Source organism: Nothobranchius furzeri, chromosome 18 (assembly GCF_043380555.1).
Source record: "Nothobranchius furzeri strain GRZ-AD chromosome 18, NfurGRZ-RIMD1, whole genome shotgun sequence".
NCBI lineage: Eukaryota > Metazoa > Chordata > Actinopteri > Cyprinodontiformes > Nothobranchiidae > Nothobranchius > Nothobranchius furzeri.
The window spans coordinates 28,492,866-28,516,809 of NC_091758.1; the positions used below are offsets into that span (position 1 = coordinate 28,492,866).

Here is a 23,944-nt window from a genome sequence, read left to right on the forward strand (position 1 = left end):
ATGGTTTACATGTTTACATGTATCATTGCTTTTCATTTGTCTGGAGACAAATGTGGGCAACTAAACAGTTGTAGCCTAATTTTATCGCTTTGTGAATAGTCTAGATGTAGAAGTGCTCACCCAGTAATCGGAAGGTTGCAGGTTCGAGCCCCGCTCAGTTTGTTGCTGTCTTGTGTCCTTGGGCAAGACACTTAACCCCCCTTTTCTGCTGGTGGTGGTCGGAGGGACCGATGGTGCCAGTGCTCGGCAGCCTCGTCTCTGTCAGTGCGCCCCAGGGCAGCTGTGGCTACATCGTAGCTCATCCCCACCTTCGTGTGAATGTGTGTGTGAATGACTGATTGTGTTGTAAAGCACCTTGGGGGGTTCCAGGACTCTAGAAGGCGCTATGTCAAATACAGGCCATTTACCCTTTATCCCTCATCTTAAACCTAAACTATTAAAAATATCTATTTTTTTGTAGAAGAGAGCTTAAAATTTAAAGTTATTGTGGCATTTTGTTTACATAAAACCCACAATGCGCACACACAAATCAAATTTCTGTCATAAAATACTGCTTATATTTTTTAACAATGCTCTAGGATCCAGCTTTCTGATGGCTTTCTTTAAAAATCAGCTTTAACAACCAGATCAATATCATTGATTTTGTCATTCTCTTCAAACTCCCTCCTAAATCCCAATAGATGCGGATATTCTTGCATCATTCTCCTGCTACATTTCTTCTGTCAGACCAAACAATGACAGCTAATGTGCGCACATCTCATAGAAGTCAATAAATTAGAGCCATTTGACTGGTTTTAGCTAGATATGCAGATTTTTATAGCCTTACTTGAACCATATTTCTCGACTTTAGCAGCCGTGTGAATAGTTTGCATGGACTTATATGGATTTATGACCCTTGTAACCAGGACAAATGAGAGGAATCTTATTGTTTATGCAGCACAAATCTCTAATTTGCAATGCAATGCCTTGGTCATGTTGATCAGGCATCCTTCGCACGTGAGGACACGCACCTGCGTAGCTTCTCTGTAAATTTCTCCAGCTCCTCCTGGGCCCGTCGCAGCTCCGTCTCCAGGTACTGCCGGGTGGAGTCAAACTCTGTTTCCACCATCTCTAGTTTGTGGCTGGTGTAAGACAGGCGTTTACGAAGGTCGTCCTTGTGGTCATGGAAAGAGCTGAACAGATGGCGTAGAGAGGTGAGTGGTTGTCACAGCAGCCGTGAACTTTAATTTCTGTCAGGTTCATAAAGTCAAGCATTGGGGCAAATGTGGACAGGCAAACAGGAAACGCCGAAAGAAATATGTTTTGAGAGAATGAGAAGAAAGGGCAGGGGATGAAGTGAAGCTGGAGAACAATTTAGTTTGGCGGAGGAACACGAGGCATGGGCCGCAGAAAGCTGTGGAGGTGGAGATGGATGAAAGAAGAATACTAATAATTTCCAAATCACAGAGAGGGAGCAGAGCTGGGCACAGATCTCCCACTGGTGGAACGGTGAATTTCATTACACAACACCCCCATCGAATTTCTAACAGAACACGCAGCGGTTTTGGTCCCAGACATGGACTATTAGTGTTCTATAAAATAAAGTCTGATCGTACAAAACGAAGCTCAGAATGCTGTGTTTGTATTCTTTAGAATAAGGTAAAATGGCAAAAGAAAAGGAGGTGGAGATATAGAGAATGGCCTGTACAGGTCTATCATATCACGATGAAGCACAGTGTAGGTTTGCACATGGGGGATAAAATACTTCAGCGAGATGACAGATGGAATCAATGTGGTAATGACAGGCTGGAAATTTTGGAGAGGAGGTGAGTGCTCAGCGAGATGAAGCTTTTTGTCTGTACTTGTTCAGTGTTCCTGCACAGCCAGATGACAAAAGACATCCAACACCCACCCTGTTACAGCATAACTAACAGTGTTTGCTTGGGATCACTGCAGTCTCAATGCAGACATTTGTATCCCAACCAGAGTTGCTTCATGGAGGCTGTTTGCAGATGATGTTGCATTATTTCATCAGCAGAAACAAGCCTTAAGAAATCAGACAGGTCAGCTCAACACTTCAGGCTTGCATGTCTCCCTCCTTTAGCTCATTATCCCAACAAAACTAGCTTCCTATTAAGAGCTGCACAAGCTGCTGCAAAATCACGAGCTGCCAAAACAACCATGCAATGCAAGGTAAAGGTTTTTAAAATGGCATTTACAAGATCTGCTGTGAAATTTAGAAGTTGTTTTAGATCAACAGCAACACAAATCAGTCTAATACACTAAAACCTGCTTCAATTGGCCCCCAAATCCCTCTTTAGTTACACGGAAAAGAAAAATAAGTCTCAGCTCTTATCTCCATATGGTACACTAGCTTAATTAATGCCATTGTATTAATTTATTATAATATATTCTACACTGTAAAAAAAGGGGGTCCACCAAACCATCAATAGTTGCTTAAATGTAAAGAATATATACAATAACTTCAAATAATGCATATCACTCTTTACATTTCTCACCCATAACACCACACAGTCAGAGTGTTTGTGCTTGAGCGAAGATTAATGCTGAAAATGAATGGATGCTTTAAAGTTTTCTGTGGTTATGACCTGATAAGAATGAGTTAAAATGAATGAAACGAGTGAAGGTAAGTTGAAAACACTTTCCAGGCTGACTTGTCTTACCTCCTTTTTGGATGTTTGCATCCATTTCTCTGGGTTTTCAGGGCTGTTTTGCCAATATATATCTTTTTCATAGTTCTCTGTCTCTGCCTCGGCTCACATGTGTGTACAGCTGTTACGTCTGCAGCTGGTCGACTGAATGTTGAACCAAAGTTTTAAACTAATCACAAAGCAAAAGTCAAAGCTTTAAGTCTTGCCTGGGGAGCCAGATAGTTGCTGGCTCTCTGTGATGATCCTGGCAAAAAAAAAAAGCAGAGAGAAATAACTGCTTTGTAGTTCCACAGATTTAGCAGCACATTTCATTATTTAGACTCCAGAGTGTGTTTGTGTTCGGAAAAGGAGAATGTTGAGTGTGTGTGTGTGTGTGTGTGTGTGTGTGTGTGCATGTGCATGTGTGTGTATGTGTGTGTGTGTGTGTGAGAGAGAGAGAGAAACGCCAGTGGGATCAATTAGAATAATTCTGCAAACAAACTTACATAGAATCCAATTGAGTCAACGTTTGCACCTCAAGTTGAACTTTGCACCTTTAACCAAAAGATTGCTGAGATTTTTTTCTGTATTTCTACAAATCAGTCTTTGAATATTTTCAAACATTCTTAAATATGTCTGTTGCCAATAGCAACAAATGCAGCATCCAGAAACTGTAAAACCAAATGGGATCCAGGATTATTGACCATCTGACCGCTGAGGTTGTCGCAATAAATCAGTTTTATGAGTAATGTGTGCAGTTTTCCATTTTCTCCATGATACTGCAGCTTTAACTTGCATCACTCCGATTTAATAACTCAACACCTTTAATAAAAGCATGAGATGCCAAAATGAAGCATCACGGATGCTACACATCTTTATTTCTGAGAGAATAAAAGTGGAAAAAAAATCAAGACATAAAATGATGTGACAAAACCGTTAAGCATGCATTATCCTAAAAATGTGAATGCATTCTTGTGTTAAAAAAATAGAGAGAGAGAGAGAGAGAGAGAGAGAGAGAGAGAGAGAGAGAGAGAGAGAGAGAACAATTAGAAGCTTAGCAGCTAAGTGGGGATATGTTAGAATTAATCAGACTTGCTATTTTGCACAACACCAGACTTACATATGTATCTTTGCTGATATGTCTATTTGGTTTGCCATTTCCCCTCTATATGCACACTACAGACAGCTTAAAAGGATTTTGATTATGCAGAAAATCAATAAATGTATTTATAGGATTTTATTCAACAGCAATGGCTCATTTTACACATCTACAACATTTTTTATAAACTGAGTGGAAATAAATGCTGGATAACTCATTTCATATCTACAGTATGGCTGACTATTGAAATGTGATTCAAAAACCCAAGACTTGTTACTGAATCTATGTTATACATGAAGCAGTTATCAGAGCTGTTTTCATCAACATAATGTAGCTCATGTTGAACTTTTTCTTCATTGAACGCAGAAATGAGGAAATATGTGCAGCAGTTTTACAATGCACTGACCATACAGCAGCTAGAATCAGAGTTTTGCAGATGGGGACCACAATAGTCGACCCAATGTGTTGAAACAAGGTCCAAATGTCTACACCTATTTTGAAAAGCTGACATCAAAACTTGAGACATTCCTTTAGACGCGTGGCCTGGAGAGAGAATAACACGCTTTTATCACAGCTCGTCCCGACTGATGCGATGCACTTTATCCTGGTCAGGCCTCTCTCTTAAGCATCTAACATATTCAGTAATATGCTGTTGCTTGTCTTTTACCTGGAACACACAAGCATGAGTTCATCCCACCTATTCTGTCCTCTCTATTGTCTCCACGAGTGCCACAGGATTGATTAGAACATTTACTTTTGGCTTATAAATGTATTCCTGTTCCTCCCAGACTTGCTTCAGCCTTATATTCCTTTTGAAGAGCCGTAAATCAGCCGACCAGCTGCTTCTAGTTCTGAAAAACTAAACCAAAGTGTTTTCACCTGAAATTTGAAACAAGCTGGAGCTCATCAGAACTACAGGGGATGTACCGTCTGAGAGAGAAAGAGAGCTAACCATGTTAATTATGGTTCTCGATTTATACGCCCCCACCAGGGGCAAATCTACACCAATGGTGACAATGTGTATTTTTACCGTTAATCTCTGAAAATATACATCTAAACGTTGTTGACAATGAATAAAATGATGTCCAGTTGTTGAAAACTATTGGCGGCTTTGTAACATATAACAATAAAAATCGGGTCTTAAATACATGGGAGCAGGTTTAGCATCTTTGGGGGACGCCATATTAGACGCCATGTTTCCTTCTGGCCGGCTCGGGGTCCTGCGCCTGTCTGACATCACAGTAGATGATCGACTGAACATACGACTTACAGAAGTTACGTTACCACGTTCAAAAACATTTAGGCAATAAGAAACACGAGTTTAATCACAAAACTGCTAAAGTCTTTCCAAAACCAATGTGGAAGAACAGAATCGAAAAAACAGATGCAATATATTTTGGCCGAGCAGTACTGCCGTAGTGTGATGATGTCATTGGCAAGCGCAGGACCCCGAGCGCCAAAAAACTACAATTGGCATTGCATTCTCTCCATTGAATTAACTGAAACACCATCAAAGTCTGAGGAGTCACGTCAAATTCACATGCTTTCTGCTCCACGGGTAACAACATCTACCGTAATGTTTTTTAAACTAGCAACAGTCACGGTCATATGCTGTAAAACTTCCCTGAAAAGTATGTACTGCTCCCTAGACTGCCACTTTAAACAAGTTAAACAACAGTTGACTGATTTCCGTAGAAATGAAATTTGTCACGTTGTTCGTTGCTCTGGTTTGTCCTAGCGCTTGTCCATTTGCAAGTTGAGACAGTTTGAAGGACAATCGTAGATTTCGCCCCACAACCAAGCTAATGTATATGGGCTGTGGCCAGACTATATATTTAAATATAAATGATGGCTTGGAACCCAGATTACCTAGAGAAAACCAACACATGCATGGGGGAGAACATGCTAACTGCACGCAGAAAGGCTGCAGCCACAATTCACCTCTGTGACCTGCAAGGCAACAGTGCTACCAACTGCACGCCATGCAGCCACACAAGCATATACTGTAGCCAGCCACAAGAGGGCACATTGGCTCCTTCTGCATCCAGCTTTCATTTCAATGTCTATGACGTAGCTGTCTTTGGGTTTTACCAATCTCAGGCATATGGACACACTTAAAATAGCCTTTGACCCTGGTGTTCGGTAGAAGGGACATAGCCAGTGTTAAACTTAATGAAAACACTTAATTTAGACACAAAATCATCAGCTGGTGTTGCTTTTATAATGACTTAGAGCTGCCAAAGACATTTCTCCTCCTTATGTAAAGTCTAAAAAGTCACAGACATGTCTATCTGACTGTTGAAAATTCATAAAGGATTTCCTAAAGAAGCCGGCAGGCATAAGTGCATAAATAGAGGCAAGGTTGCCAGGATAACTTCTATCAGCGCTAACAATAGCAGCAGTTCAGCTGTAAACCTGGAATAAAAAGTCCACCGCCTGCCATCGTGTCTAATGCCAGCATAGCTTTATTTGTTTTTAATTGCTCCTCAGCATTAGCTTAGGCAACAATGACTGTTTCTGGGAGTGCCATTAATATTGGCGCTACAGCTGTTTCCTTATCTTCAAGTCACAGAGGGGGAGACCAAGAATAAGGAGGAAGACAGAAATAGTTTCTGAATTTTTAGGGAAAAGTGACGCGACCAATGTGCAGAGCCACACTCGTGCTTTGCTGTATTATAGTACATCCCGCTGAGGGATAAACGGCTGATCGAGATGCTATGTTAAAGAAAAAGTTTTAATCCTCAGAGAAGATGGTGACAGGTAAAGATGAGGAATGTGAACATCGGTCAAAAACATCCCTCTGTTCAGCATCTCTCAAGCACTACAGTGCGGCAAAAAGTATTTGGCAGCCACTGATTGTGCAAGTTGTCCCACTTAAGAAGATGAGAGATGTCTGCGATTTTCATCAAAGGTACACTTCAACTGTGAGAGACAGAACATAACAAATCCAGGCTGTTACATTGCATGATTTTTAAAGAGACCATGTGTAGTTTATACCAGTAATTTCTGGAAATATCCATCAAAATGTTGAAAAAGAATGAAATGATGCCCAGTTGTTGAAAAATATTGTCAGCTTCGTAACAAATAACCATATAAATCAGGTCTAAAATACACGGGAGAGGGTCTAAGATTGTTTCTCAATGTCAAGGCGCTTGGCAATGTCTTGCAAGGCCAGGCACCTTGCTTGCGGTCCCTCCTTGGTCAAAGAAAACGGTTAGATGGAACAGACTTGCATCACGAGACACCGGCTTCCACTCCGGTCACGTAACTCCAACCCCCACCATGGCCAAGACCAGATAGCTGTCTAAAGACACCAGGGACAACATTGTACACCAGCACAAGACCGGGATGAACCAGTCTACAATAGGAAAGCATCTTGGTGAGAAGAGATCAACTATTGGAGCAATTATTGGAAAATGGAATTAATACAAGATCATTGACAATCTCCCTCGACCTGGGGCTCCATGCAAGATCTTACCTTGTGGGTTATAAATGATCTTGAGAACAGTTTGGAAACAACCCAGAACTACATGGGGGAATTGGTCAATGACCCGAAGAAAATTGGGATGCCAGTATCAAGGTTACTATTAGGGTCCCTTTGCTTCTGCACAAGTCCAGGCCTGTCTAAGGTTTGGCAGTCCATCTGGATGACCCAGAGGAGGATTGGTAGAATGTCATGAGGTCAGATGAAACCAAATTAGAACTCTCTGGTATAAACGCCACTCGCCATGTCTGGAGGGGGAAGAATGCCGAACTCTCAAGCACGGGGGTGGAAACATTATGCTTTGGGGATGCTTTTATGCAAAATGAACAGGACAACTGAACATTATCAAGGAAAGGATGAATGGATCATTGTATCATGAGAGATCAGGCTAAAACCTCATTCCATCTGAGCATTGAAGCTGAAATGTGGCTGAATCTTCCAGCATGAAAATGATCCCAAACACACAGCTCCACAAAGGAGTGACTGAGCAAAAAACTTTTCAAGGTTTTGGAGTGGCCAGTCTCCAGACCTAAATCCAATAGTTAATATGTGGAGGGAGTTAAAGTCCTAGAAAAGATCTGCATGGAAGAACCCGCCAAAATACCAGCCACAGTATATGAAAGCCTAAAGACCTACGGGGAACATTTGACCTCTGTCATTGCCACCCAAGGTTACAGCACAAATTATTAAGGTTACTTTTTTGCCCCACTGAATGACCAGATTAATGTGATGATCAGGGGCGGCGTTAGGCCCGGCTACTTGGGCTCAAGCCCCGAATGTTTTATGAAAAGCCCCAGATCTAAAACGTGGAAGTAACATGCAGTACCAAAGTCCAACAGAGAGGGAGCAGCTGGCAGTAGTTTGTATACAGCCTGCCTGAGCCTCCACCACTGAAGAAGCCCTTCAGTAGCCGGCTTCTTCTACAGTCTCTGCCTGAAACGCATGTGTGAAGATGGACATAAGGACGTTTTTTTTAGACAAACGGTACCGCGACAGAACCCCAGCTTTGATGATACTGGTGTTGACTCAGGTTTATGGGTCTTACTTGGAAACAGTGCTGGACTGACCATAGGGCATAGCGGGCAACTGCCGGTGTCTGTTTTTTTTTTTTTTTTTCCTGGCCTCTAGTTGTTGCGGACAACTTGCCCGCGCCGCCCCACGCGACGCCTCATAAAAGTTGGTGGATTGGCCAATTGGTAATAATACACTCTGGGCTGGACCAATAGCCAGATGTCTGATGCACCCGCCAGTTGTTTGTGAATCTCAGTAAACAGACAGACGAACTTTACAAAATGGAGAACAAAAAACGGAAAGGAGGAGCGGAGAAAATTCGACTAAAAAAGAAACTGGCCCTTCAGGCTGATGCTGGCACACGTGTTAAAATCTCACAGTTGTTTGGTAGTGAAGGTTCAAGTAAAATCAATTTAGGAAGTGATGGAGCCTCAGCCCAGCGACAGGTTGGAGAAGAAAAGAGGGAGGAGGAGGAGAAACCCGAGCCGGTGTTGTGCCATAAATTGACTCGCTGCCAAAAAATGATTAGCCACCGCGGGATCGCGCACGGTTAGGTAATTGCATTTCTAGACAAAATTCTCCAGGATTTCGCCCTAAAACTCGGCATATCTAGCAATATGGACATTCAGAAAGCAAAGATAACCTCTTCCGGTACTTAAATAAATGTTTATCGCGGATATTAGTGTGGCAGTGTTTGTGGCACCCTGCGCGGGAGCACGAGGACGTGCTTGTGGAAACAGGGAGGAAGATGTGGCAGTGTGAGCATCCTGTCACAATGTCCCGATTGATCATGCGCCCTGGCTACTGGTCTAAGGAGATGTTTCTTTGGCTGACTGGTTAGAGCGTATGACTCTTACTCGGGAGTCTGGGGATCGAATCCCGCCCGGGCACTCCATTCTGCACCTTGCCACATTAGTTTTTCCAGTTCGGAAGTTGTTTTAAGTGTTGCTATTTGTCTTAAACGTTCACAATGAGGATATATTAATCCTTTTTGCAATATTTGCAATTGAAAGATGGTTTGTGCCACAAACTTTGTGGTAAGAACTGGCTTTCTTTATGTTACAGCCTTGATACTAAAAAAATAAATAAACAATGTAAAATGGCACCCTGTATTGAATGTAAACGTTGTATAAATGGAAATAAACAATTCTCCAGCGATTTAATTTTTCCCCCTTCCTTTCTTTAGTCCACTTGACGTGGAGCCACAGTTAACTAGTTTGGGGCACATTTTACTTGAAAAAAAAGTATTTAAAATGATCAAGCATTGGCTTTAATGACACTGTGTAAGTTGCTATCTATACATTACGTTGCTCTATTTAAAAGTAACAAGATAAAAGCACTTCAGCACATAAAATTAAGATTGTCACTTGCCAAATAGACTACACCCTCCCGTTTACCTATAAGAAATGCCTCAAAATATCTTTAAATTCTTTATTGATGATTTAATTGTAGACAACTAAAATGGCATTTTACTTGCCAAAAAGTGATTGAATCGCTAAGATTTTCATGGAGGCTAAAATTGACCAAATAAGGGTTTTATGTATTATCTGTTGATGTTACTGTACTCATACTGCCTACTGTATCATCAAAAACACCCCAAAAATGGCAAAAAAAAAAGAAAAGAAAAAAAAGAAGATAATTTCCCTTGCCAAAAATTGATTACAGTGTCCTGGTCACGTGTAAAGGGTTACATTTACCTAAATATTACTTTATTTATTATCTCTTGATGTTATTAGTGTCATCACAGGATGCTGGGTGTCTTTCACATTCATAAACACCTCAAAAATGGCAACAAATGATCATTTCCCTTGCCAAAAATTGATTACAGTGTCCTGGTCACGTGTAAAGGGTTAAATTGACCTAAATATTACCTTATTTATTATCTCTTGATGTTATTAGTGCCATCACAGGATGCTGGGTGTCTTCCATATTCATAAACACCTCAAAAATGGCAACAAATGATCATTTCCCTTGCCAAAAATTGATCACAGAGTCCTGGTCACCCATAAAGGCTTAAATTGGCATAAATATTACTTCATTTATTATGATGCTGGGTGTGTTCCACAATCATATTCGAATAAACATGAAAATATTCCGTCCGAATATCTGTTTCTTGTTATAAATATAACAGCTAGAAGGATTTACAGTTAAAATAGGAGAAACACGTGACTCCCCAGGAAGGGTCGTAACACCACTTGCCTCATGCACATAAGTGAAAAAATCAAAGCAGCATGGAGACACTCCGTCTCCAACCACCTCTCAGGCAGCAGCCTGCACTCCCAAGTTCTACACATCACCAGAACATAAACAACCGCAACACAATAAAAGCAGTGTTATACAAAATGGAAGGCCTGTAGTGTTTATTCTCTTACAGTAACAACTTATCAATTTTTTGGAGGAATTTATTTGAGAATTTTTTGGCTTTTATTAATTGTGCAATAGAAAAGTAATCGCTAGATTAATCATCTAAATAGTCATTAGAGTAGTCGACTATTTGATAAAATAATCATCAGAATAATCATTTTAAAAATAATCAGTTACCCCCAACCCTACTTTTTAGAATACCAGGATAGGAAGGATGGTGTAGGTTTACGTTTATTAGATTGATACATAAATATTACCAATAACGTTGGTGTGTGTCAGAAACAGCGTAAGGCTTAATGTCTTTTCCAAAAAAACCAGGTGATGGGCCGGTCTCCAGTCAAAATGCCCGGGCTGAATTTTTGTCCCAGTCCAGCCCTGCTTGGAAATATTTGTGATTTGTAATATATATGATGTTGACTAGTGCGTGTCACGTGTGTGTGTGTGTGTGTGCACGTGTGTTAAGCCCCGGCTCTTCTTCAGTCCTAAATCCGCCCCTGGTGATGATGGAACTTGTTCATCTCAAATATTTTCACCTAATTCAAAACTCTGCCTTTTAAGGTTATTTTCCTTAAGAATGGCTTCACAAGGAGTTTTACTACAGAAAAAAAAAGTGTTAATGCAAAACCTAAAGGTCACCAGCAGCCAGCTTCCACCTTGCATTTACAATGTGGGGAGTCCTGCTGTAGGTTGATTTACAAGTAATGAGCCACGGGACGTGAAAGAGAAAGAGCCTGGCACATCTGCTATTCACAGGGGCAAAATAAGGGCATTAAACTTTAATAGACTCAACAACGTCGCTTTTGAACTTGGCTGTTAGCCGAGCGAAGCCCAGAGACCAGAATCTGCTGTAAACACTGAGGTGTCGTGTTACTGCTGCCTTAGAGGGTAAAGCTGCAGTTAAGGGTTATTTGGAAATCATTACACTTATATTTGATAAGATGAAGTCTCATATAGGTAGTTAAAGTTTGATTTAGTTGGATTAAATTAATTAAGACTTAAATTTGCATCTGATTACAAAATGAAGCTGTTAGACATTAACTAATTGGATTAACAAAAAAATTACTAATTGGATTGAAATTACACTAACTACACTGTAAAATTGAATAGTTGTCATGACATGTTTTAGATAAATTACCATTACCAATATGAGGTACTAAATACACTTTATAAATAAAATGTTATTGAATATTTTTATAAATTTACATGTTACATGTTTATTCTGAGTGACTTTTACATGGTGCAAGTTACCAATATTAGCAAATTATGACATAATTAAGCTTGATAATATCCAAGTAATTGTCACATGGGATTCAAGTTTTAGTTTTTGCTGGAAAACTAACTTAGCACTGTAAAGTACAATAACTATCCTGACTTACATTTTATTAGTTAGCTTTATAAGTTTATCAAAATGATGTACTACTAATTGTGAAATAACAGTTAATTACATGGTGAAAATATAAAATACTCAAAACTTTGAGTGCACTTTTTGCAAAATGTTAAATGCATTTAATACAAGTTAATATAACCTGTAGTAGTGAGAATTGTGCTTACTGAACTTGTATTTCTGAGTCGTAAATACTTAAGCAGTAGTACCTTTTACTTTTTTGTCTTAGTAAGTGTGTTTTACTTGTAAGCGGTTACAACACCTACCTACTAGTATGGGTTAGGGGGAAAGCAAAGCCCTGGTTAGTTTTTCAAGTACGGCTAACTAATTACATTTTATAGTGTAAAAATAAAAGCTCAACTTCAAAGTGAAAAACAGATAAAAATCTGTTTGATTATTTATAATCTATTGATTATAAAGGGGGCTGCGCAGTGACACAGTGGTTAGAGCTGTTGCCTTGCAGCGAGATGGTCCTGGGTTCAATTCCCGGCCTGGGATCTTTCTGCATGGAGTTTGCATGTTCTCCCTGTGCATGCGTGGGTTCTCTCCGGGTACTCCGGCTTCCTCCCACAAGCCAAAAACATGACTGTTAGGTTGATTGGTCTGTCTAAATAGTCCTTAGGTGTGTGTGTGTGTGTGTGTGTGTGCATGATTGTTTGTCCTGTGTGTCTCTGTGTTGCCCTGCGATGGACTGGCTCTCTGTCCAGGGTGTAGCCCGCCTGATTGCCCGCTGACCGCTGGAGATAGGCACCAGCCCCCCCTGCATGGACAAAGCGGGTTCAGAAAATGGATGGGTGGATGATTATAAAGGAATGTTGTAGTTTATTTTTTTTTTTAATCAAAATGCACATAAAAGGTCCAGCTAATATTTCAATATTTGAATACATAAAATTATATTTAGGGCTGCACAGTGGCGTGCTGGCTAGCACTGTTACCTTGCAGCAAGAAGTTCCTGGGTTCAAATCCCAACCAGGGGTCTTTCTGCATGGAGTTTGCTTGTTCTACCTGTGGTTGCGTGGATTCTCCGGCTTCTTCCCACAGTCCAAAAATATGACTGTCAGGTTGGTTTCTCTTAATATTCTTTAGGTGTGTGTGTGTGTGTGTGTGTGTGTGTGTGTGTGTGTGTGTGTGTGCGCGCGTGTGTGTGCGTGTGTGTGTGAAGCAGGACTTAAATTTGATGCTCACATCAATTCTGTGATCCGGTCCAGTTTCTTTCACCTGAGACGCCTTGCAAATATCAAGCATATGCTGTCGAGAGCCCACCTGGAGCGGGTACTGCATGCCTTTGTTATTTCTAGGCTTGACTACTGCAACTCTCTCTATGCAGGGTTGTGTCAGTCATCACTGTGTCGCCTACAGGTTGTGCAGAACAGCGCCGCCAGGTTCCTGACTGGGACCAGGAAACGGGACCACATCAGTCCGGTTCTGGCCTCCCTGCACTGGCTTCCGATTTGCTATCGCTCACAATTCAAAATCCTCGTCTTTGTTTATCATTTCTTCCAGGGTGGTGGTCCCCCTCTATCTGGCCACTCTCCTGAACAGACATTCCCCATCACGCGCTCTGCGCTCCTCTGACCAAGGCCTGCTCGCTGTCCCTCGTTCTAGGTGTCGTACCCGTGGGGACCGGGCTTTCTCAGTCCTAGCACCTTTACTCTGGAACCAGTTGCCACCCTCAGTTAGGCTGTCCCCATCTCTGCCAGTCTTTAAGAGTCACCTAAAAACACACCTCCTCCGCTTGGCGTTTCCAGAACATGTGTGATTTTGGCCCTCTTTTATGTTGAATTTATTTCACAGTTTTCATTGGTTCACTCAATCCATCCACTCAATCCAATTGTGTTTCACACATTTGTCCTGTACCAGAATGTTTCATCTATCTTGTAATTTGTATTTTGTAATTTGAATTGCTTTTATTGTTGATTTATTCAATATATTTACCTACAACTGTACCATGTTCAGCGCTTTGGGCTTCCTGACAGGGTTGCGGAAGGCGCTTTATAAATAAAGCTTTGATTGATTGATTTATTGATTGATTGATTGTGTGTGGGCGTGTGTGTGTGTGTGCGCGCATGCGCGCTTGGTTGTTTGTCCTGTGTGCCTCTGTTGCCCTGTGATGGACTGGGAACTTGTCCAGGATGTACGCCGCCTGTTTGCCCAGAGATTGCTGGAGATAGGCACCAGACCCCCTCGACCCTGCGTGGATAGGCAGGTTTATACAATGGGTGGATAGATGGATCAAATTTACATAATATAATTTATAGTCAATGCAATAAAATGCCCTTTCACTATAATAACAACCATAAATTCATTTTTATGATCTGTTTTGACTGATCTCACATAAGGGTTAGTAGCCCCTATTTTTATCACATTTTACTCACATTTACCATGTTTATTTAGTTATTTATTTAACAATGTAAGGATAAACAAGCTTCTGCAAAGTGTGAGAACTCACATCATTGTGTTGAAGAAGAATATAAAAATATGACATTTAATGGTTATTTGTCATGATTAAGGGGATTCCATGATGTGTTTTGTTTATTTATGTCCTTTATTTGCGTCAAATATTTGATTTACTAGTTTTGTGAGTTTTGCCGTAGAATTTTTTATTTTTTTGTCCTGCTAACTGCTGCCGGTTCTCCTGCACCTGTTGGTCTCAAACCACCAACATTATAAAAATTGCAGATTCCATATTAATACCAAAATATACATTTTCACAATGTTCTGCAAATCTCTGCCACCAAGGCAACAAAATACTTTTTGTTTTAACAAATTTCATGAGGAATAAAAAAAAAAGATTTGCAATTAGGATGCATTTTGCAGTCTACCTTGATAAGATCGTGTTTATTTTTCAGTTTGTGCAAATGAATGACATATTTTCATTTCCAATTTCACACATTTCAGTGGCAGAAAAAGTCACTGAATGCATGCAAATCAATTAAAGCAAACCTTGAGACAAAATATTTTTAAAGTAGTGATAAATTAAAAAGTTTCATTTACTCTAGTGATCTACCTAGTTTTGTTGTTTTCATGTTGTTTTTGAACACTTGAAGCATTTTTGACACTAAAAGCTTTCCATACACATATATGCAGAGTGTTAATTGGTCTTTACAGTCTCTCATGTGCTCCATGTGTTTGTTTGAATGCACACACCCACACATTAATGTGTGTTTCATAAGCAAAGTGAGTTTCAGTGTTTTGCCCAAACATGAAAACGAGCACTCATCCTCCCGAGTTTCCTATGAGAGGCACAAAATGTGTATTTCCTCTGATGCAAAACTCTGGAAACCATCTGGTCCCTCGTGCACGCCGCATCTCCAGCAGCCAGAAAAAAAGCTCTCCGAATGGAATCACGAGAGTAATGATGGTGATCAGCCAACACAATTTTCTGCCTGAAGACAAGGAGTGCAACTGGTGCGCAATTCCCCTCTCGGTTCGTCAAAAATATTTTGATGTAAAGTAGAAAATAACAGGAACTTGTTGGCCTTGGAGCTAATCAACTTAATAATCACCAAAATAACTTCAAATCTGTTTTAGTTGGGTTGGATTTGGACATTTTCACACCGCTTCAGAGCAGGTCAGATCACACTGGGGGAGCCACACAGCTGCAGACCCAGCAGGGAGAGTCCTGCTGTGGGGTCCTGACCACATTACGCCGTGGTTTCTTTGCATGAACTTGTGGTTTGTGCAGTTCAGGGCAGCTGTGCTGCACTGCTAACAGCAGGAGTTAGTTTATTTGATCGAAACCCATGACGTGTGTGTTCATTTATTTCCCAAAATGTGTGTTGTGCAGATTTCAAAGCAACATTTGATTTTTACAGGTTTTCTTGAAGTAGAAAAGAAAACAATTTGCATATTTAAATTAGATGTTAACAGTTAAGTGTCTTTCTATCAAACCCATCTCACTTCTGTGAGGTTCCAGTAGCACAAATCCCATTTTAAACCTTTGTTGCTCTCCATCTTTCTGCATCTGTCATGCACCACTGCGTTTAAGTGCTGCATCTGAAAGCTTGGCTAAGTAGCAGAGTTGGATTTCAGCATTAACTGTATTTTTTAAAGAGATTTGAAACATTTAGTGGTCAGGAACATCCTCCGCAAAGCTAGGTTTGTAACAAGAAGGCCAGGAGTTTATGCACTTCATCTGGCTTTATAGAAAAGTGTCATTTTAGATTTTAGGAACCTTTCTTTTTTGCCTACAAGTTAAATTTTAGAATGCATGAGGTTTGAGGCACAAGCAGGAGACCTTAAGCAGAGAGGATTCAGGTCACTGTACAATAATTCTGCAGCTTTTTATCACTTCTGCAGGTTTTATTCTATCCATCAAATTGAAAAAAACATGGCTAACTAGCTCCCAAAAGGGAGAAACTTCCAGCTGAAAATACTGCCTGGCCAATATGTATGTATATGTTTGCGCTTAGATTTAAGTATGAGCCTCCTATTGGATAATTACTGCATGGGTTATTATCTTTCAGCTGGCAACAAGTGATTTAACCTTAACTGGTGCAGTGATTTGCTTCTCATTTCTTTAACAAACGTGGAAAAACACATCTGGTAGTCGTGGAAAAGATGTTTGAGAAGGGTCAGATCGTAGGCATGCATCAAGAAGAGAAAACATCTAAGGAGATTGCAGAAACGATTAAAACTCCCTAACGTCTTATTATGGTCAGACTCTATCATCAATGTAAGATCTGGGAGAGAAACAAATGCAACACTGGAGGCAAATAAATGTTGTGACATTGCAGAAGCTTATCAAGCAACGCCACCACGAATGCGTGCCGTAAACACAGCTAAACGCGGTCCAGCGACATATTAGTGTGTGTCGGACCCTTTTGTTTTTAGGCCGGGCCATGTGTATACCTTAAAAAGAACTGGGTGGAGATGATTTTAATCATCATTTAGTCTGATTTAGTGGATGAAAAGCAAAAGACAAATGGACTAAAAGGTGGTTTTACTAATGTAATGGTGAGCTAACTTAAGAGTTTTTGTGTGTAAAACTTCCTTCTACGCTTTTATAACCACATGTCGTTTGTTAAAAGCTTTCGACTAATTCAACTTAAGACTGCGAGACCATCTAAAGCAGGGGTGTCAAACTCAAATTCACACTGGGCCGAAATGAAAAGCTGGGACGAAGCTGCGGGCCAAACTCAATATTTATTGAGAAAGCGATGGCAAATGTGCACATTTTCCTTTATCTACAGATATGAACGGTTGAATCTTTTCATTTGGACACAAACTTTTTTGCAGTAACACTGAATGTGGAATAACCAAATTACACACAAGCAAATCCATTTTAAATAAAGCACACATCAGTGGTATTCGTTATTTATGTCTCTTTTTTATTATTTTTATTCTTTAAATTGTGTGTATATACAGCATTTTTTAAGTATTAATATTTTTATCTTTAGAGTATTTCTGTTTTCTTGTTTACTCTTTACTCTGTTTTTTGTGTGTGAAAGGTGTGTGTGTGAGAGAGAGAGTGTGTGCGTGACATCTATTTTAGTAATTTTATTTTACTCATATTTTACTACCTCCTTACGTGAGCTGTCTTTAGTGAGCGCAAAGTCAATTTTGTTGCACACCCGTATGATGACAATAAATTATCTAGACTTTTAATAAAGCCTTTAATGCAAATAAAGCAAAAAAGCAAAGATTTATTTTTTGGGTGTTAATAATAAAAGTTAAAATGTTTTCTGAACCTGTCGCTCTGTGCAAGAGATAAGATGACATGGTTAACCCTTTACAGACATTTGTTCAACTCTAAGCAAAGTAAAACCCTTTATTTAACATTGTAAACTGTAAGTTTGATGATTCATATCCAGAAAAGTCCATTTCTGTTCCGCTAAACTCGATTAAAAAACCTTTCCTGTCTCATTTTTATTTATTTTGCTGCAGTAGACAACATCCTGGCTGGACAGCTACACAGTGCTGCAGGCAAAAAGCAACACTTTCACCCTTTCATAACCTTTCAAACAAACAACAAACAGAAACGACCGACTTAGTGGGTTGAAGCACAAATTCATGCTCTCAGGATTGTGAGTTTGTGTTACATATAAAACCTGAATTAGGATAAAGTTCAAAGACTTTACACTGCTCGGGTTGCCACGACAACACGATTGTGACATTCCGGCGCTCTCAGCCTGCAGAAGGAGAAGAAGTAACAGTCTGGAGCATTTTTGGGCAACATGGGTGCTTTTACGGCTGGTTTTTATGCTTTTATTACAAACAGGAACATTCTCATCAGCTCACTGTGTTGCAACCTTAGGCAAAAAATAATAACTAGCTATTTCTCTGATGCTAACGCATAAACCGAAGCTGGAGGAGTAGAATATTGCACTATGGAGCAAAATATCAGAATATTAAAGCAGCACAAAGGATTGAGAGGACCGTAAATGTTTGATAAAACTCGAGATCGAGAAACCACACTTTATTTGTTTTGGCTTCCAGCCAAAACAACTAACCTGGATTGTGGTTCCCCTTGAAATAGAAACACATTTTCCTTAAACATCATCAGCATTTTATGCATTAGATCCAGCATTCCACTCCATGATTCTGCCCTTGAGGATTTTTAATCCCATGATGGCTCTTAATGATGTACTGCACGCTTGTTTGTCTCTGTAAATGTCCTGAGTGCATGCAAAGGAGCAATGCCAGGCAGATTTAAACTGTGTACATTCTAGCTGTGACACAATGATGCTAATCACTCAAGCACCAATCTACATGCCTCTTTTCATACCCAAAACATCCAAATACACGGTGCTGAGGAGAGATGGGGTACTTCCTGGACACGTGGCCTATACATCATTGGGCCACAATAGGACTTGTGGAACGTCTGGGTAATTTTACCACATTTTCAGGGTATGCACATGTCTTCATTTTGCTGGGTTGATCCAAAAGGACAAATTTTCAGGCCATATCGGGGAGCAAACTTTGGGTATGTACTCGGAAGTGGCCTAATAGAGTCACTGGGTGGGATTTGTGGATTTGTGAAAATTGGGAAATTTTTTGGGCAGACGTCGCCAAACAACTGGCATTTACAAAATTGGAAGTTCGATGACAAACATGTAATACTTGTTCTTTTGAAAACATGATCAGTGAGTAGCGCATGCATCCTGAACTAACTTAAAGAGTCTTCAACCCCAGCACCTGCATTAGCCACCAAAATAAGATAGACATCTACGTCGCACAATATAGCATTCATGGGCTCAACCATCTTGACTCATGACCACAGAAGGCTGTGTTGATTTTGCAACCAGGAGAGAGCAGAGCACATCTTTGCTAGGAGGAGCTAACCGCATAAGCAACTCCACATCATGGCAGAGCACATTCAGGCTTTTATAGAGATAAAACATCAATGTTGCATTTTTTCCCTCAAGAGAAGAAAGAACGGAGGAAGCAGAAGAGTTGCTTTTAGCAAAACAGGGACCCCCCCCCCCCCACACACACACACACACATTTTGTAGTCACATGTTAACCTGGCATGCATGTTTTTAGAGTGTGGTGGTAAACTGGAGGAACTTCATACAGAAAACCTGCAAACGTCAAGGTCCTAGCCTATGATCTTCCAGGAGACAATGCTAACCAATGCATCACCATGCAGCCCCAACTCAGATTAGGACATTGCTATTCACTAAACATTTCACTAAAGAACCCAACAATAGGTTATGTGCATGTTGGCTGAACACAGAACAGCATACAGCTCAACAGGATGCAATTAAGTATACGTGCACAAACTGATGAGCTCAATGTTTGACAGAGCACCTTTTGCTCGCCGAAACAGGAATTTGTGTTTTTTTACCACATATAAACACAATTTTAACCAATTCATGCAGCAGCAACAACAATCACAGTTTTCAGAACTAAACAGTCTGAGTGGATGAAGTGATCCTCTGCGTTTAAGAGTTTTATCCCGAAACACGGCACATCCATCTTTTCTGACATGAAGGGCACACACTTGGGTTTGTGAGAGACTTGTGGTCTACTGTATGTGTGAGCCCCCCGAGGCTTATGTTACTCAGCTGCCCCTGCCCTGTTGGCTTTGACAGAGCGGGATAAATGCTGGTGGCAGACAGGCGTATCACCAGTAGTCCAGGGAGCGACACGGGTGGTGAGGTGGGTAGTGAAAAACAAAGCAACCTTAAGACTTAGATGTGATTCGTCCGGGTTTAAATCAGAGAATATAGACACATGTACATGCTTAAAGCAAAAGGAGGTTTTTCATCCTCGGCTCTCAGATGTTACAGCTGTCCACCCTCTTCAAACAGTCTGTCTAAATCCCTGCTCTTGCAGTCTTGGAAATAATTATGCAGAAGAATGCAAGCGTGAGGAGGTAGAAAACCGCTCCAGGTGAACCTGAAGGGAGACTTCATATGGCATCTGATTTTTGGGGGCTACGTGCTCAGCTTAGTGAGAGATGATCGGAGAAAAAACAAAGCCTCTGTGGGCATATTCCTCAAGGTCTAAGGGAGGAAAAGTGAGATGGGAAAGTTTCCAAGGTCACTGACAGTTTTATTGAAAATGCTTACTGGATAGAGACGACAGATGAAGGTGAGGAGGAACATTGGTTGTGTTCTTTAAAGGCCACGTTAACTGAGAAGCTGTTTTTTACTTGTTATTTTTGGAATATGATTGGTCACTCCGTTTAACATGCAGGCTGAATGTGGAAATAGTCTTCTACCAGTCTAGAAATCTAGACTGTAGGTTGAAAATGTTTTTTTAAGGATTCCATCTTGGCTCGCAATGGGGAAGGATGTTGTTGATTTAGCATCCAGGAGAGAGCAGAGCTCATCTCAGCTAGCAGAAGCTAACCATTAGCATTAGCAACCCCACAACACGTCAGAACTCCTTCAGACTTTTGTTATTAGTAGAGATAAAACATCAATGCTGCCGAGCAAACCGAGTCAGTGGTAGAGTCCCATTGCTGTTAGCCAATCAGAGGTGAGATGTCCAAATATCAGGAAATAAGGCCTAGTTCACACGTAGCCGTTTAAAAAAAAAAAAAAACGAATATCTGCCCCTCCAAAAACTTGCATCCACACCACCTCGTTTAAAAAACAAACTCTGTCCACACGTACCCGGATAAATATGTTGTTAAGGACATGCCAGACCTGTAGGCGGCAGTACTTCCCCCGTTCTAAACCTCGTCCTTCGTCTGTGGTCTTCCGCAAGGAGAAGTAATTCCACTTGCAAAAACAAACAAGCAAAAAGCGCTTGGACAGTTGATAAAGCGAGCGCAGCTCTGAGGGCATCCATACTGTTGGCTAGTGTAAACACAGGTCGCACACGTGATGTCAGCATTTTTTGTCGCGGAAAGTGACGTTGCGGAGCTTAAAACTCCGGTTTTGTCTGTCCACACGCAGACACCCAAAATGGAGAAAACGCAGATCTTCACTTTGGCCGGAGTTTTTAAAAAGATCTGTTTTTGTGTGAAAAAACCACGTTTTCGTGTGGATGACAGGCCAAAACGTAGAAAAATATCTATGTTTTGGCAGATCCCCGGCTACGTGTGGACAGGGCCTCAGACTCCAAAACCTGCTGTGTTCTGCTTCTCACCTCTTCTCTGGTGCACTTCTAGTTCCTGAAACAGGAGCGCCAGAGCTTTTTTCCCCACAGACTGGCTCACAACCACAATTTAGTTTAAACCTAATTTCCATTCTGCTCACAAATGTGTGGAAAACCCAAAATCTTCAGAATGCTTTCAGAAATTGAGAAGAGACAACATATTTGTGGATAAAAGTAAAAAAAATGAAATATACTTCTGGAGTTTTAACCATTTCACTTCAGCAGTTATTTTATTGACTTGAGGAATGCAGGGTCCCCTTTGTAAAATTATAACACGCTTCTTTGAGCTTCACGCTTCAGTTTCACTTCCACCGTGGCGGTCTTATTGAAGCGTGTCAGCGTTTCTTCAGTCCAACTGTAACGAGTCAGCTGCTGCAAGTAGCTTGATAAAGAATGCATTAAAATTTTTCTGAACGTGAGAGGAACAGCTGTCGCTGTTATCTATGCACAGAGGCTTTGAGGCGGAAAATTAGTACAAGATGGAAAACATTCAATGTACAACAAAGTTTCAATTATCCGCTTTAATTTAAAAGTCATAAATCACATGGAAACGGGGTTGGCGCTGGATCATGTGATCATTCAGTCATGTTTTGGTCATAAAATTCTCATAAGATGAGGAGGTTGGAAGAATTTGACTGAGAAGCTTCATATCTGAGAAGAAAACAGAAACCCCGTCTGCTGCTGAAGTTTGCATCACTTAAACATTTTGCACATTATAAAAATGAAACAAGAATTCAGCAGAAAGACTCCACAAACACACTCTTTTGGACAAAAGGTCCAAATGTGAATAGTTGAGCTTCAGCAGCATATTTTGAACTTTGAGGCATATTTTTGCTGTGCAGAAAGTTTAAACTTACTCCAACAATCCAAAGGTTGTTCAACAGACATGCATCTTTCTGGAATTTAGGTTGTTAAACAGGAAGCAACAGATTATCAACACATGAAAAATTCCCTCGCTGATCTTAAATGAATGAACCTCCAGATGCCAGGAGCCTACACTCATGAAGAAATACTCCAGAAAATCAACAAAAAGCACTTTTCTCTCAGTTCATCAAACAAAACCTCTAATTAGGATTTCCTCCTCAACTGCTCTGTCTCCGTTTCCAGTAATCTACACAAGGTGAGGGGTTTGGATTAATGAAAACAACTTTTTCTTTTCTCTCCCTCTCATGATGTGCTTGTTGAGCCATAATTGGCTCTCCGTGGTATCATCTTTCCCGTGAATATGGGAGTTAATTGAGGGCTACAAAAACATTCGCCACCTCATTATTCTCATGCTAATAAAATCCAAGTAACAGCTGATCCGTGTGAGCAAAGTCATAAATAAATAAGTGCGGGTTTACTTCAAATGGCAGTAATGGTCTTCAGCAGGCTCAGCAGCAGTGAGTTAAGCTTGATTTCACTCAAACGTGCTCATGTCACAGACCCAACTCTTCGCCACAGCACTTTATGCAACACATGGGAAAGCAAGGCAGCACAGTTAAAGGACAGCACTCAAAACAATGATTATGTGTGACACAGCAACTGCACTCACTCATCTCAGAGCCACCAATGAATCCACACATGCACTCCTTTTGCCTTCTCGCCTTACCGTTTATGAGCTTTTCGCCTCATTTTCAGCAGATAGGATCACTACATTTACAGTGCAATCCCCCCCTCAGAGCGGCGTGCATTTAGAAAAAAGACTCGTCCAATTCTGACTGGAGACAGGCAGGCAGAGAGAAAACGAGAGAGGGAGCTCTGAGCTGAATGGAGCAGGAGGATGTGTGGAAAGAGGAGGGGCTGTGGGAGAGATGGGGAAAGGAAGGAGAGGTATGTTGGGGAGGAGAGAGATGGGGGGGGGGGAGTGAAAGCAGGCTCACCTCGTGTCATGCAGCATCTCTCCATCAGATTCCTGGTCGGAGAAGAGAAGAAGGTGAAATGATTAAATGTTTTTATCAAGTGGATTTATCTGCCAGCGCTTACTGCACAGAGGAGCTCTTATCTGGTGTTTAACGAGCTCTCAGAGTGGCTATGTCTCAGCAAACAAATATATCCATTATTTCCCCTCTCGGCTGTGTCAGTAGTGAGATCATTACGTGGAGGAAGGAGGGGTGGGGAGCCAGAAATGACTGATTAACAGTGCAAAAGAAAAATGTTGCGCTGCAGAAAGCAGGAGGAGGTGGTGACGGGTGAGAGGCAGGCGTTGAAGGAAAAGGATTCATAAAGAACAAGAAACAAACTAAAAGGCAGTTCAAAAAATGACTTTTCTTGTTGGGGAAAATAGTTCAGCACAAAACTCTCATCTCTAACTCTCTTTTGGTGATTTCAGGTGGCACCTCACTTCTCCACCCAGCATTGCTGCATTATGTCTCCTCGCACGTGAGCAGATCAAGTGGAGGAGGCTGGGAAAGCAGGTCCCTCTATCCCCCCCACTCTTG

At 40.9% G+C, this 23,944-nt stretch overlaps 1 protein-coding gene across 3 annotated transcripts in view; it reads right to left on the bottom strand.

Moving 5' to 3' along the window:
- LOC107392222 (brain-enriched guanylate kinase-associated protein) overlaps positions 1–23,515 on the bottom strand; it is a 51,341-nt gene extending 27,826 nt beyond the window's left edge. Inside the window, exons 1-3 of one of the 3 annotated variants that reach the window (XM_015969891.3) lie at positions 23,116–23,284; positions 2,664–2,895; positions 1,011–1,172 (exon numbers count right to left, since the gene is read on the bottom strand). In XM_015969891.3, coding sequence (XP_015825377.3) covers positions 1,011–1,172; positions 2,664–2,734 — 233 coding nt within the window. In that variant the 5' untranslated portion in view covers positions 2,735–2,895; positions 23,116–23,284. Of the gene's footprint in view, positions 1–1,010; positions 1,173–2,663; positions 2,896–23,115; positions 23,288–23,386 lie in introns of those variants that run through there. The other 2 variants (XM_054741656.2, XM_015969892.3) reach the window with 2 other exon arrangements.
- Positions 23,516–23,944: the final 429 nt, after the last annotated feature.